The following is a 13,812-nucleotide window of genomic DNA, read 5'->3' as shown; positions in this document are numbered from 1 at the left end:
GTTGGCCTTGGCACCATGTAGATTGAACGCTCATCAGTTGGCCTTGGCACCACTGTAGATTGAACGCTCATCAGTTGGCCTTGGCACCACTGTAGATTGAACGCTCATCAGTTGGCCTTGGCACCACTGTAGATTGAACGTTCATCAGTTGGCCTTGGCCCCACTGTAGATTGAACGCTCATCAGTTGGCCTTGGCACCACTGTAGATTGAACGCTCATCAGTTGGCCTTGGCACCATGTAGATTGAACGCTCATCAGTTGGCCTTGGCACCACTGTAGATTGAACGCTCATCAGTTGGCCTTGGCACCACTGTAGATTGAACGCTCATCAGTTGGCCTTGGCACCACTGTAGATTGAACGCTCATCAGTTGGCCTTGGCACCACTGTAGATTGAACGTTCATCAGTTGGCCTTGGCCCCACTGTAGATTGAACGCTCATCAGTTGGTGCCACTGTAGAGTGGACGGTCAGCAGTGGACGCCACTCTTGAGTTAACACTCATCAGTTGGCGCCATTGTAGAGTAAAAGGTTATCAGTTGGTGCCACTGTGGAGTGAACACTCATCAGTTGGCGCCACAGTAGAGTAAACACTCATCAGTTGGCGCCACTGTAGAGTAACCGCTCACCACTTGACGCTACTTTAGATTGAACGCTCATTAGTTGACGCCACTGCAGAGTGACCACTCATCAGTTGGCGCCACTCTAGGTAGAGTAACGCTTATCAGTAGCCGCCAATTGGAAAGCGTATCGCTAAATTATGGACTCCATTCTGTATGGAGTAAGATTAGGTGTTGCCGTAGCCTCACTGGGGGGCCTCGGGGGGCCGGGGCCCGCCGGGTACCTACCTAACTGTAGATCGGCGACGTGCGCGGCGGCGAGAGCCCGCAAGAGCCGCGGGTGCTGCACGCGCAGCCTGAGCCCGGGGTCGTCGACGCTGCTGTAGCCTCGCTGTGGGGCCTCGGGGGGCCGGGGCCCGTTGAGGGTCTTAGGTGGGCCGGGGCCCGCTAGGGTGTCTCGGGGGGTCGGAGCCCGCTGGGGGGTCTCGGGAACGTTGGGAGGTTTCGGGGGGCCGGAGCCCGCTGAGGGGTCCCGGGGCCCGCTGTGGGGACTGGGGTCCCGGGGCCCGCTGTGGGGACTGGGGGGTCGGGGCCCGCTGGGGGGACTGGGGGGGCCGGGGCCCGCTGGGGGGACTGGGGGGGCCGGGGCCCACTGGGGGGACTGGGGGGCCGGGGCCCGCTGGGGGGACTGGGGGGGCCGGGGCCCGCTGGGGGGACTGGGGGGCCGGGGCCCGCTGGGGGGTCTCGGGGGGCCGGTGTACATACCTAACTGTAGGTCGGCGACGTGCGCGGCGGCGAGAGCCCGCAAGAGGCGCGGGTGCTGCACGCGCAGCCTGAGCCCGGGGTCGTCGACGTTGCTGTATAGATCGTGCCAGGGGCCGGAGCCCACGGGGGGGTCTCGGCGGGCCGGGGCCCGTTGGGGGGTCTCGGGGGGCCGGGGCCCGCTGGGCGGTCTCAAGGGGCCGGGGCCCACTGGGGGTCTCGAGAGGCCAGGGCGCTCGCTGGGGGTCTCGGGGGGCCGGGGCCCGCTGGGGGATCTTAGGAGGCCGGGCCCGCTGGGGGGCCTCGGGGGGCCGGGGGTACCTACCGAGCTGTAAGTCAGCGACGTGCGCGGCGGCGAGAGCCCGCAAGAGCCGCGGGTGCTGCACGCGCAGCCTGAGCCCGGGGTCGTCGACGCTGCTGTAGCATCGCTGGGGGGCCTCGGGGGGCCGGGGCCCTCTGGGGGTCCTCGGGGGGCCGGTGTACATACCTAACTGCAGGTCGGCGACGTGCGCGGCGGCGAGGGCCCGCAAGAGCCGCGGGTGCTGCACGCGCAGCCTGAGCCCGGGGTCGTCGACGCTGCTGTAGCCTCGCTGGGGGGTCTCAGGGCCCGCTGGTGGGTCTCGACACCCGCTGGGGGTCCTCGGGGGGCCTGTGTACATACCTAACTGTAGGTCAGCTACGTGAGCGGCGGCGAGAGCCCGCAAGAGCCGCGGGTGCTGCACGCGCAGCCTGAGCCCGGGGTCGTCGACGCTGCTGTATACATCGTGCCATTCACGAAGACGCGCCCCCCCAATGTTTAGTCGAAGTCGAAGAAGTCCAAGGTGCGGGGAGTTTGATCCGAGCAATCCGAGCGTCATTATTGTAGTATGCGTGCACTCATGGATGATTTAGCGTGTACCGATAACACTCAAACATTCTCGGAATCTATAGCCTCGATGAGGGGTCTCGGGGGGCCGAGGCCCGCTGGGGGGTCTCGGGGCCCGCTGGGGGATCTCGGGGGGCCGAGGCCCGCTGGGGGGTCTCGGGGGGCCGGAGCCCGCTGGGGGGACTGGGCCCGCTGGGGGGCCTCGGGGGGCCGGAGCCCGCTGGGGGGCCTCGGGGGGCCGGAGCCCGCTGGGGGGACTGGGCCCGCTGGGGGGCCTCGGGGGGCCGGAGCCCGCTGGGGGGACTGGGCCCGCTGGGGGGCCTCGGGGGGCCGGAGCCCGCTGGGGGGACTGGGCCCGCTGGGGGGCCTCGGGGGGCCGGAGCCCGCTGGGGGGACTGGGCCCGCTGGGGGGCCTCGGGGGGCCGGAGCCCGCTGGGGGGACTGGGGGGCCAGGGCCGGCTGGGGGGCCTCTGGGAGCCGGTGTACATACCTAACTGTAGGTCTGCGACGTGCGCGGCGGCGAGAGCCCGCAAGAGCCGCGGGTGCTGCACGCGCAGCCTGAGCCCGGGGTCGTCGACGCTGCTGTAGCCGCCGCGCTGGTGGTAGCGCCATGTTGCGCAGCGGTTGCCGGGCGCGGCGCCAGACGATAGAAGATGTAATCTGGGAATGAAGCATTTTATAAATTCACTTGGACAGCAACTAAAATATACAATTTGCAACCAATGAGGGCTATCGTTTTTATACTTAACAGTTGGCACCCCTGGCGATTGACAGGACCTTACTCTACAGTGGCGCCATCTTGATGAGTGCAAATGCGATAGTCCTCCTACCACTTTAGCGCTCACCAGTTGGTGCCACTGTCTTCGCTACTAGCAAGTGACAGGACCTTACTCTACAGTGGCGCAAACTGGTGAGCGCTGAAACGATAGCCCTCATTCTCCTAAGGGCCTCCGCTGAAACTCACGAGGGCGCTCGCACGCGTCTATATAAAAAAAAATCCGAGGACAGACGGACATGAAGAAACTATAAAGGTTCATTGTCAGAACTACGGAACCCTAAAAATAGTAACAGCGCAGTGTGGCGTGCATGCCTGTGACGTTTTCACACGAGGAGCGGGCTCATGCTGCGTACGTGCAATAAATAGGCGAGGGCACCCGATACAGATATCGGACGATCGAAACATGCACCCGCGCAAATTTTAGCGTAGTCTCCTAAAATCAGTCGGAGAATTCGCGATTGTTATTTGGGCAATGGAAACATACCAAACGATGCCATCTAAACTTCAGTAGAAGGTATGCGGAACTAAGCCAGAATTCGACATTTCATCAGTGAATTTCGACGTCTCTAATTAGTGAAACTGATGCTTACACGATTCATATAAGAATATGTATCTACAATACATGTTTATCTTACCTCAAAACCTCGCTGACGGTGGTAGGGTCTAGCGGCAGCTTGCTGAGAGGCGTGGCGAGGTAGGTCTGCGACCACTTGCTAGCTTTTGTGGCCAGCTCTATAGCTTGGTGTGTGCCGATCTCGTCGTTCATCTCTTTTACCTCTGTAATAATATACAGTATTTTTTAGAAAAGTATTTAGGTACGTAAGGTTTGTTATGAGTCATAGTGCGAGTAGTAACATCTCCCAACAATGGAACACGTAAGGATTCTCTTAAATGGTGCTCGTGATTGATTACTTAAACCGACAAATCCATCACGTCACGTGTGACATTACAATTTAGTTGTACCTTTTCCAACTAAATTATAAGGTCACGCGTAGGGTAGGTAAGTAAACAGAAACTCGGTTTTAAGCCCAAGACATACTTCAATTGATTTCGCACTTTACATCTTCACTGCAAGGTGCTAACTACAGAGACCCAGACGACCCAGGTGACAACACTGAGTTAACTCTACGACAAACCGCACTTGATTTTAGACTTTATTGCCCGTATTCACAAACGATGCTTGATTAAGTGAAGTAGCAAATCGAACGCACAGCGTTGAATAGATAGAGCTCTGTGATTGATTCGTGTGTCACCCTGTGCGTTCACGCGCACTGTAAGAACTGATAGAGCAATGTTTGTGAATACGAGCGTATATCTTCACTGTGGGTCCATTTCAAAAGGTTGATAAGTTCACCACAAACAGCACTTGATTTTTAACTCTATACCCTCACCGTAAGGTCCATTAAAGAGGCTGCACTCACCGGTGGACTCCTGTATGCGTTGCTGCTCGTTGTACTCCTCGGCCTCGTCCTCCTGCAGGCCGAAGATAGTGGTGAGAAGCATCTGAACCAGGTCGCTGAACACGCCCGCATGTTCTTTCTGCGTCAGCGCTTTCCTGAAAGGTGAATAGAGTATTACAATGTAGGCAGGGCCAGGTGGAAGTATTCTGGTCCAGGTGGGGGTTATTCTGGTCCAGGTGTGGGCATTCTGGTCCAGGTGTGGGCATTCTGGTCCAGAAGTGGGCATTCTGATCTATTCATTGGGCCTAGGACTAGGATGCGTGCCGCGATAAGCTTTTATCGCGCCAAGAAATGTATGTACAATGCAATGTAATGTTAAAGTTTATTTTGCTAGCATCCTAGCTCGGCAAGTAGTGGCATTTTGGTCCAGATGAGGCATTCTACTCCAGGGAGAAGGCAAATCTGATTTTAGGTATTTTCTGTACTTGTGTTATCAATGTGTTTGCTTGATGAAATATTATTGTTAGATTTTAAAAAACTTTTACGGTACGGTGTACGGGTAAATTAAACACCAGCGAGTGCTGGATATTCTATTACAAATAAACGTATATCCCACCTGAAGGTATCCAGCTCCAGCGACGAGTGAAACGTGTCCTTGGTCTTCAGCACGTCGGAGTATGTGTGGACGAATGATAGCACCGAGAGGAAATCCCCTATGTGCTTTTGTGGGATGCCTTCGATCTCCACTGGTGTGCCTTTTGGGAGCGGCTGTGGATAAATAAGAAAGAGAAAAATGGTTTTATTTGGCACAATCAATTTATTTATTTAGAAAGGTATTTAAAAATTAAATAAGAAAATGTGGCAAAAGGGACCATACTTCATATATCCTGGCTGCTCTGGGAGCAGGTGTGGAGATGAGATGAAATTTTTGCAAATACTAATTGGTAACTGTCAAAAGTGGTAGGAACACCAGCAGTCAATTGAGAGACTTTTATAAACTGTCAAAACGCGGTATTATTTTTTTCATATTTTTCGTGTGATGACGTAAAAGTGAAGTGTCTTTTTATGTTTTATTTACACTTTTGCACATACAACTGTACAGTGGCGGACTTAATGCCAGGCGGCATTATCTGCCAGTCAACCACAGGTCGAGTAGAGAGACTAAGGAAGGCGGTGCAATAAATATGACGTTTAATTAATATACTTACATAGCATTAGATAAAATAAATAACATAAGAATACATATACTTTTTCTATTTATTGATTACAAAGAACTGTCCAGTTATGGTTAAATTTTCTCTAAACTTAACTATTCAGGTAGTGAACTACACCCAACTTATGAGTGGCAAACTAAACAGCAGAAAATCACAATAATATTATTTGAGCGTTGTCAGTGTTCTCTGTTCATTTATCTCATGTAATACTGTAAGCCTTAAGACCGACGATCTGGTAAAGGCCGCGGGAAGAGCCTGGATGCGGGCAGCACAGGACCGTTCATTGTGGAAAACCTTGGGGGAGGCCTTTGTCCAGCAGTGGACGTCATTTGGCTGAAACGATGCGATACGATAATGTAAGACTTGGTCATTATTATGACCTCACTTGTCACACAGGATACTGACCTTATGATCCTCGAGCTCGAGGTCGTCCTTGACCTTCTGCCACTCCTTGAGGTAGGCCTGCAGCCGCGCCTTACACTACTGGAAATATCAAAACAGGATACTGACCTTATGATCCTCGAGCTCGAGGTCGTCCTTGACCTTCTGCCACTCCTTGAGGTAGGCCTGCAGCCGCGCCTTACACTACTGGAAATATCAAAACAGGATACTGACCTTATGATCCTCGAGCTCGAGGTCGTCCTTGACCTTCTGCCACTCCTTGAGGTAGGCCTGCAGCCGCGCCTTACACTACTGGAAATATCAAAACAGGATACTGACCTTATGATCCTCGAGCTCGAGGTCGTCCTTGACCTTCTGCCACTCCTTGAGGTAGGCCTGCAGCCGCGCCTTACACTACTGGAAATATCAAAACAGGATACTGACCTTATGATCCTCGAGCTCGAGGTCGTCCTTGACCTTCTGCCACTCCTTGAGGTAGGCCTGCAGCCGCGCCTTACACTACTGGAAATATCAAAACAGGATACTGACCTTATGATCCTCGAGCTCGAGGTCGTCTTTCACCTTCTGCCACTCCTTGAGGTAGGCCTGCAGCCGCGCCTTACACTACTGGAAATATCAAAACAGGATACTGACCTTATGATCCTCGAGCTCGAGGTCGTCCTTGACCTTCTGCCACTCCTTGAGGTAGGCCTGCAGCCGCGCCTTACACTACTGGAAATATCAAAACAGGATACTGACCTTATGATCCTCGAGCTCGAGGTCGTCCTTGACCTTCTGCCACTCCTTGAGGTAGGCCTGCAGCCGCGCCTTACACTACTGGAAATATCAAAACAGGATACTGACCTTATGATCCTCGAGCTCGAGGTCGTCTTTCACCTTCTGCCACTCCTTGAGGTAGGCCTGCAGCCGCGCCTTACACTACTGGAAATATCAAAACAGGATACTGACCTTATGATCCTCGAGCTCGAGGTCGTCCTTGACCTTCTGCCACTCCTTGAGGTAGGCCTGCAGCCGCGCCTTACACTACTGGAAATATCAAGACAGGACACTGACCTTATGATCCTCGAGCTCGAGGTCGTCCTTGACCTTCTGCCACTCCTTGAGGTAGGCCTGCAGCCGCGCCTTACACTACTGGAAATATCAAAACAGGATACTGACCTTATGATCCTCGAGCTCGAGGTCGTCTTTCACCTTCTGCCACTCCTTGAGGTAGGCCTGCAGCCGCGCCTTACACTACTGGAAATATCAAAACAGGATACTGACCTTATGATCCTCGAGCTCGAGGTCGTCCTTGACCTTCTGCCACTCCTTGAGGTAGGCCTGCAGCCGCGCCTTACACTACTGGAAATATCAAGACAGGACACTGACCTTATGATCCTCGAGCTCGAGGTCGTCCTTGACCTTCTGCCACTCCTTGAGGTAGGCCTGCAGCCGCGCCTTACACTACTGGAAATATCAAAACAGGATACTGACCTTATGATCCTCGAGCTCGAGGTCGTCCTTGACCTTCTGCCACTCCTTGAGGTAGGCCTGCAGCCGCGCCTTACACTACTGGAAATATCAAAACAGGATACTGACCTTATGATCCTCGAGCTCGAGGTCGTCCTTGACCTTCTGCCACTCCTTGAGGTAGGCCTGCAGCCGCGCCTTACACTACTGGAAATATCAAGACAGGACACTGACCTTATGATCCTCGAGCTCGAGGTCGTCCTTGACCTTCTGCCACTCCTTGAGGTAGGCCTGCAGCCGCGCCTTACACTACTGGAAATATCAAAACAGGATACTGACCTTATGATCCTCGAGCTCGAGGTCGTCCTTGACCTTCTGCCACTCCTTGAGGTAGGCCTGCAGCCGCGCCTTACACTACTGGAAATATCAAAACAGGATACTGACCTTATGATCCTCGAGCTCGAGGTCGTCCTTGACCTTCTGCCACTCCTTGAGGTAGGCCTGCAGCCGCGCCTTACACTACTGGAAATATCAAAACAGGATACTGACCTTATGATCCTCGAGCTCGAGGTCGTCTTTCACCTTCTGCCACTCCTTGAGGTAGGCCTGCAGCCGCGCCTTACACTACTGGAAATATCAAAACAGGATACTGACCTTATGATCCTCGAGCTCGAGGTCGTCCTTGACCTTCTGCCACTCCTTGAGGTAGGCCTGCAGCCGCGCCTTACACTACTGGAAATATCAAAACAGGATACTGACCTTATGATCCTCGAGCTCGAGGTCGTCCTTGACCTTCTGCCACTCCTTGAGGTAGGCCTGCAGCCGCGCCTTACACTACTGGAAATATCAAGACAGGACACTGACCTTATGATCCTCGAGCTCGAGGTCGTCCTTGACCTTCTGCCACTCCTTGAGGTAGGCCTGCAGCCGCGCCTTACACTACTGGAAATATCAAAACAGGATACTGACCTTATGATCCTCGAGCTCGAGGTCGTCTTTCACCTTCTGCCACTCCTTGAGGTAGGCCTGCAGCCGCGCCTTACACTACTGGAAATATCAAAACAGGATACTGACCTTATGATCCTCGAGCTCGAGGTCGTCCTTGACCTTCTGCCACTCCTTGAGGTAGGCCTGCAGCCGCGCCTTACACTACTGGAAATATCAAGACAGGACACTGACCTTATGATCCTCGAGCTCGAGGTCGTCCTTGACCTTCTGCCACTCCTTGAGGTAGGCCTGCAGCCGCGCCTTACACTACTGGAAATATCAAAACAGGATACTGACCTTATGATCCTCGAGCTCGAGGTCGTCCTTGACCTTCTGCCACTCCTTGAGGTAGGCCTGCAGCCGCGCCTTACACTACTGGAAATATCAAAACAGGATACTGACCTTATGATCCTCGAGCTCGAGGTCGTCCTTGACCTTCTGCCACTCCTTGAGGTAGGCCTGCAGCCGCGCCTTACACTACTGGAAATATCAAGACAGGACACTGACCTTATGATCCTCGAGCTCGAGGTCGTCCTTGACCTTCTGCCACTCCTTGAGGTAGGCCTGCAGCCGCGCCTTACACTACTGGAAATATCAAAACAGGATACTGACCTTATGATCCTCGAGCTCGAGGTCGTCCTTGACCTTCTGCCACTCCTTGAGGTAGGCCTGCAGCCGCGCCTTACACTACTGGAAATATCAAGACAGGACACTGACCTTATGATCCTCGAGCTCGAGGTCGTCCTTGACCTTCTGCCACTCCTTGAGGTAGGCCTGCAGCCGCGCCTTACACTACTGGAAATATCAAAACAGGATACTGACCTTATGATCCTCGAGCTCGAGGTCGTCCTTGACCTTCTGCCACTCCTTGAGGTAGGCCTGCAGCCGCGCCTTACACTACTGGAAATATCAAAACAGGATACTGACCTTATGATCCTCGAGCTCGAGGTCGTCCTTGACCTTCTGCCACTCCTTGAGGTAGGCCTGCAGCCGCGCCTTACACTACTGGAAATATCAAGACAGGACACTGACCTTATGATCCTCGAGCTCGAGGTCGTCCTTGACCTTCTGCCACTCCTTGAGGTAGGCCTGCAGCCGCGCCTTACACTACTGGAAATATCAAGACAGGACACTGACCTTATGATCCTCGAGCTCGAGGTCGTCCTTGACCTTCTGCCACTCCTTGAGGTAGGCCTGCAGCCGCGCCGTCTTTTCCTTTTTCTTGGCTTTTTCCTCCTCCTTGCGCTGGCGCATCTGGTCTTCGGCGCGTCGCATCTTCTCTGCCAGCTCTTGAGCGCTCTTCTTGGCGGCTGGGTCGCTTGGTGGTTTGGCTTTTACTGTAAAAAAAGGTAGATAGATAAATCGTTTATTTGCAAACACTTATGTGTAGTTGCAACAAGTTTTATATTCATATACCATAAAGGTGAATCATGGCTGTACCTAAGAATATTTTGTATGTGACATCCTGTAATACCCATGTTTATGAATGAATAAATGATTATGATTATGATTATGACAAAAGTGTCAAAACGGCAGGAGATAAAGATGATAAACAAGTTTAATGAAACGAAATTAGCTTTTAAATAGTTCCCTGCGTCAGAGTGATGTGTGCCGCAGCGATGCAAAAAGCTAAGAGCTCAGTGTAAACACTGCCCTCAAAAGGGCAGAACACAGATTGAAGGTTTTTCGATTTAAACAAGAAAAGTTTTTAGGTTTTTAACTGAGACAACGAGAAAATTACTAATTTTGAAGGTTATTGGACCAATTAAAAGGTAGTAAATGTTTAGACAGACTGCTATTAAAAAGGAAATGTTTAGATTTTCCTGTTAAATTACGAACAATATTCATTTATGTTTATGACATGATAATTCGTAGTACATATTTATTTATCTAAGTAGACACTCCAGGTGTAAGTTTAAGTAAATTACACTCGAGTTCACTTGAGTTTTAACTGTCAATTCAGAATGAGCCCCACAGTTAAATTCAATGCCAAAGAGTTATTTCTTTTGTTGTTAGGAAACACAAGCGACATATGTTAACAGGAAGCTCCAACAACTTGTAACTGAACTAGGCTAATTTAAAGAAATAAACGAATTAGAATTTTTCATACCTTCAGATTTGTCGGACTTCTTAACAAACTTGTCCATAGACTCCTGTCTACCTTTCTTGTCTGGACTGGGTTTCTTAGCGGACTTGTTCAGCTTAGACGCGGACCCCGGCTTGGCCTGTGTCTTGGAGGCAGGCGGCGAGCCGTTGGTCTTCATCAGCTTCTTGGACGACGGGAACTCGGGGGGTGAACCGGTGAAGATCTGCTCGAAGTGCACCTTGGATATGTTATACTTGTCCAGGGCTGCTTTCTGTAGAAAAAGACAGTAAAGATAAATATGATATAGTTCCAAAATACTAAACTGTCCTATCCATGACATTGACAGTGGGGCGCCACCGTCCATACCGGATCGCTGGTTCCGATTTTTGCCATGTTGGAAACCATATAGTTGAACGATGGTAGCGCCCCCCTGTCATTGAGTTTGGTGGGACAGTTCAGCGTGGGTCATCTATACCAAATCATTGACATGTTTGTTGACAGATGTTGAATGAGGAGTATCCTGCTGGGGAGCTCCTTGAATATGTTAAAATGCATGGGACAAATCTGCTTATAGTTTGGGACTGATTGCAGATGAGCGCAAAAAAAATAATGCAGTAATATTTCATTTACATTTATACCATTGAAACATAAACCTTTTCCCAGATACATATAGTACAAAGTTCAAAAACGTCAATCCAGCGTGGGTCATCTATACCAAATCATTGACATGTTTGTTGACAGATGTTGAATGAGGAGTATCCTGCTGGGGAGCTCCTTGAATATGTTAAAATGCATGGGACAAATCTGCTTATAGTTTGGGACTGATTGCAGATGAGCGCAAAAAAAATAATGCAGTAATATTTCATTTACATTTATACCATTGAAACATAAACCTTTTCCCAGATACATATAGTACAAAGTTCAAAAACGTCAATCCAATTAGAACTTGTAATTAATTATCATCCAGAAAAAACATTTGAAGGAAGACAAAAGCCAATTCGTATTCAACCAAACATCGCCGCGACGCCAAAGCAGAGTGGCTGCTGAACGCCGCATTGTGGCAAGACGACAACGCTCGAAAGTGTGGGGGGTCCCTAAATAATCATTGCTACTGTTCAATATGACACACTTGCAGGTAGGGAAGCGTTGGACGCAGGCCGCTACCAATCGATCAACATGGAAAGCATAGGGGGAGGCCTATGTCAGTGGACGTCCTATGGCTGAAATGATGACGATGATTCCTACCTTGATCCCGATGACACCACCAGTCTGCTGCTGCACGAACTGCTTGAGGAACAGGCGTTTCTTGTCGCGACGTAAATAGGCTTTGGTCTTCCTTCAAATCCTTTTTCTTTCTTCCTTGCGGCGCGCACGCGGTCGTGCGGCGCGGTGCCTCTGCCAGCCTTGACTGCAACTGTACTCTTGGCAGGACGCTACTGCAGTAGACACCCACCTTGATTCCGATGACGCCGCCGGCCTGCTGCTGCACGAACTGCTTGAGGAACAGGCGGTTCTTGTCGCGATGTAAATAGGCTTTGGTCATCCTTCAAATCTTTTTTCTTCCTTGCGCCGGCGCACGCGGTCGTGCGGTGCGGTGCCTCTACCCGCCTTGACTGCAACTGTACTCCTGGCAGTACGTGCTGCAGTATAGTCTGGTCCGTGAGCACGTAGAATTATGTCCAATGTACCCCTAGCTACCCATCCAGACTGTGCGACTGGCACCCAGTCGCACAGTCGCGACAGCAATATAATTACGCGCGAGCGATAAGGATGGGTAGCTAGGGGTCATTGGACAAAATTCTACGTGCTCACAGACCCGGCTTTAGACACCCACCTTGATCCCGATGACGCCACCAGTCTGCTGCTGCACGAACTGCTTGAGGAACAGGCGGTTCTTGTCGCGGGTATAGATGCCCTTGCGCCGGCGCACGCGGTCGTGCGGCGCGGTTTCCCTTCCCGCTTTGACTGCAACTGTACTCCTGGCAGTACGTGCTGCAGCAGACACCCACCTTGATCCGATGACGCTGCGGGCCTGCTGTTGCACGAACTGCTTGAGGAACAGGCGGTTCTTGTCGCGATGTAAATAGGCTTTGGTCTTCCTTCAAAACTTTTTTCTTTCTTCCTTGCGGTGCCTCTGCCCGCCTTGACTGCAATTGTACTCCTGGCAGTACCTGCTGCAGTAGACACCCACCTTGATTCCGATGACGCCGCCGGCCTGCTGCTGCACGAACTGCTTGAGGAACAGGCGGTTCTTGTCGCGATGTAAATAGGCTTTGGTCATCCTTCAAATCTTTTTTCTTCCTTGCGCCGGCGCACGCGGTCGTGCGGTGCGGTGCCTCTACCCGCCTTGACTGCAACTGTACTCCTGGCAGTACGTGCTGCAGTATAGTCTGGTCCGTGAGCACGTAGAATTATGTCCAATGTACCCCTAGCTACCCATCCAGACTGTGCGACTGGCACCCAGTCGCACAGTCGCGACAGCAATATAATTACGCGCGAGCGATAAGGATGGGTAGCTAGGGGTCATTGGACAAAATTCTACGTGCTCACAGACCCGGCTTTAGACACCCACCTTGATCCCGATGACGCCACCAGTCTGCTGCTGCACGAACTGCTTGAGGAACAGGCGGTTCTTGTCGCGGGTATAGATGCCCTTGCGCCGGCGCACGCGGTCGTGCGGCGCGGTTTCCCTTCCCGCTTTGACTGCAACTGTACTCCTGGCAGTACGTGCTGCAGCAGACACCCACCTTGATCCGATGACGCTGCGGGCCTGCTGTTGCACGAACTGCTTGAGGAACAGGCGGTTCTTGTCGCGATGTAAATAGGCTTTGGTCTTCCTTCAAAACTTTTTTCTTTCTTCCTTGCGGTGCCTCTGCCCGCCTTGACTGCAATTGTACTCCTGGCAGTACCTGCTGCAGTAGACACCCACCTTGATCCCGATGACGCCGCCGGCCTGCTGCTGCACGAACTGCTTGAGGAACAGGCGGTTCTTGTCATGATGTAAATAGGCTTTGGTCTTCCTTCAAATCTTTTTTCTTTCTTCCTTGCGCCGCGCAGTCGTGCGGCGCGGTGCCTCTGCCCGCCTTGACTGCAACTGTACTCCTGGCAGTACGTGCTGCAGTAGCCACCCACCTTGATCCCGATGACGCCGCCGGCCTGCTGCTGCACGAACTGCTTGAGGAACAGGCGGTTCTTGTCGCGATGTAAATAGGCTTTGGTCTTCTTCAAATCTTTTTTCTTTCTTCCTTGCGGCGGCGCACGCGGTCGTGCGGCGCGGTGCCTCTGCCCGCCTTGACTGCAACTGTACTCCTG

The 13,812-nt window shown here is 52.4% G+C and overlaps 1 protein-coding gene across 1 annotated transcript in view; it reads right to left on the bottom strand.

The window, feature by feature from the left end:
• The window catches only part of LOC135080835 (bromodomain adjacent to zinc finger domain protein 1A), a 42,623-nt gene that overhangs the window by 25,541 nt on the left and 3,270 nt on the right, over positions 1 to 13,812 (bottom strand). The window contains exons 4-40 of the mRNA XM_063975560.1: positions 10,525 to 10,771; positions 9,552 to 9,751; positions 9,447 to 9,503; positions 9,342 to 9,398; positions 9,237 to 9,311; positions 9,132 to 9,206; positions 9,027 to 9,083; positions 8,922 to 8,996; positions 8,817 to 8,873; positions 8,712 to 8,786; positions 8,607 to 8,681; positions 8,502 to 8,558; positions 8,292 to 8,366; positions 8,187 to 8,243; positions 8,082 to 8,156; positions 7,872 to 7,946; positions 7,767 to 7,841; positions 7,662 to 7,736; positions 7,557 to 7,613; positions 7,452 to 7,526; positions 7,347 to 7,421; positions 7,242 to 7,298; positions 7,032 to 7,106; positions 6,927 to 6,983; positions 6,717 to 6,791; positions 6,612 to 6,686; positions 6,402 to 6,476; positions 6,297 to 6,371; positions 6,192 to 6,266; positions 6,087 to 6,161; positions 5,982 to 6,056; positions 4,979 to 5,130; positions 4,384 to 4,517; positions 3,598 to 3,739; positions 2,251 to 2,844; positions 1,645 to 2,072; positions 846 to 1,529 (exon numbers count right to left, since the gene is read on the bottom strand). Of these exons, the coding sequence (XP_063831630.1) occupies positions 846 to 1,529; positions 1,645 to 2,072; positions 2,251 to 2,844; positions 3,598 to 3,739; positions 4,384 to 4,517; positions 4,979 to 5,130; positions 5,982 to 6,056; positions 6,087 to 6,161; positions 6,192 to 6,266; positions 6,297 to 6,371; positions 6,402 to 6,476; positions 6,612 to 6,686; positions 6,717 to 6,791; positions 6,927 to 6,983; positions 7,032 to 7,106; positions 7,242 to 7,298; positions 7,347 to 7,421; positions 7,452 to 7,526; positions 7,557 to 7,613; positions 7,662 to 7,736; positions 7,767 to 7,841; positions 7,872 to 7,946; positions 8,082 to 8,156; positions 8,187 to 8,243; positions 8,292 to 8,366; positions 8,502 to 8,558; positions 8,607 to 8,681; positions 8,712 to 8,786; positions 8,817 to 8,873; positions 8,922 to 8,996; positions 9,027 to 9,083; positions 9,132 to 9,206; positions 9,237 to 9,311; positions 9,342 to 9,398; positions 9,447 to 9,503; positions 9,552 to 9,751; positions 10,525 to 10,771 (4,594 nt within the window). The remainder of the gene's footprint in view (positions 1 to 845; positions 1,530 to 1,644; positions 2,073 to 2,250; positions 2,845 to 3,597; positions 3,740 to 4,383; positions 4,518 to 4,978; positions 5,131 to 5,981; positions 6,057 to 6,086; positions 6,162 to 6,191; positions 6,267 to 6,296; positions 6,372 to 6,401; positions 6,477 to 6,611; positions 6,687 to 6,716; positions 6,792 to 6,926; positions 6,984 to 7,031; positions 7,107 to 7,241; positions 7,299 to 7,346; positions 7,422 to 7,451; positions 7,527 to 7,556; positions 7,614 to 7,661; positions 7,737 to 7,766; positions 7,842 to 7,871; positions 7,947 to 8,081; positions 8,157 to 8,186; positions 8,244 to 8,291; positions 8,367 to 8,501; positions 8,559 to 8,606; positions 8,682 to 8,711; positions 8,787 to 8,816; positions 8,874 to 8,921; positions 8,997 to 9,026; positions 9,084 to 9,131; positions 9,207 to 9,236; positions 9,312 to 9,341; positions 9,399 to 9,446; positions 9,504 to 9,551; positions 9,752 to 10,524; positions 10,772 to 13,812) is intronic.

This window comes from Ostrinia nubilalis, chromosome 18 (assembly GCF_963855985.1).
Source record: "Ostrinia nubilalis chromosome 18, ilOstNubi1.1, whole genome shotgun sequence".
NCBI classification, from domain to species: domain Eukaryota; kingdom Metazoa; phylum Arthropoda; class Insecta; order Lepidoptera; family Crambidae; genus Ostrinia; species Ostrinia nubilalis.
This window is presented reverse-complemented; position numbering and strand designations above follow the sequence as displayed.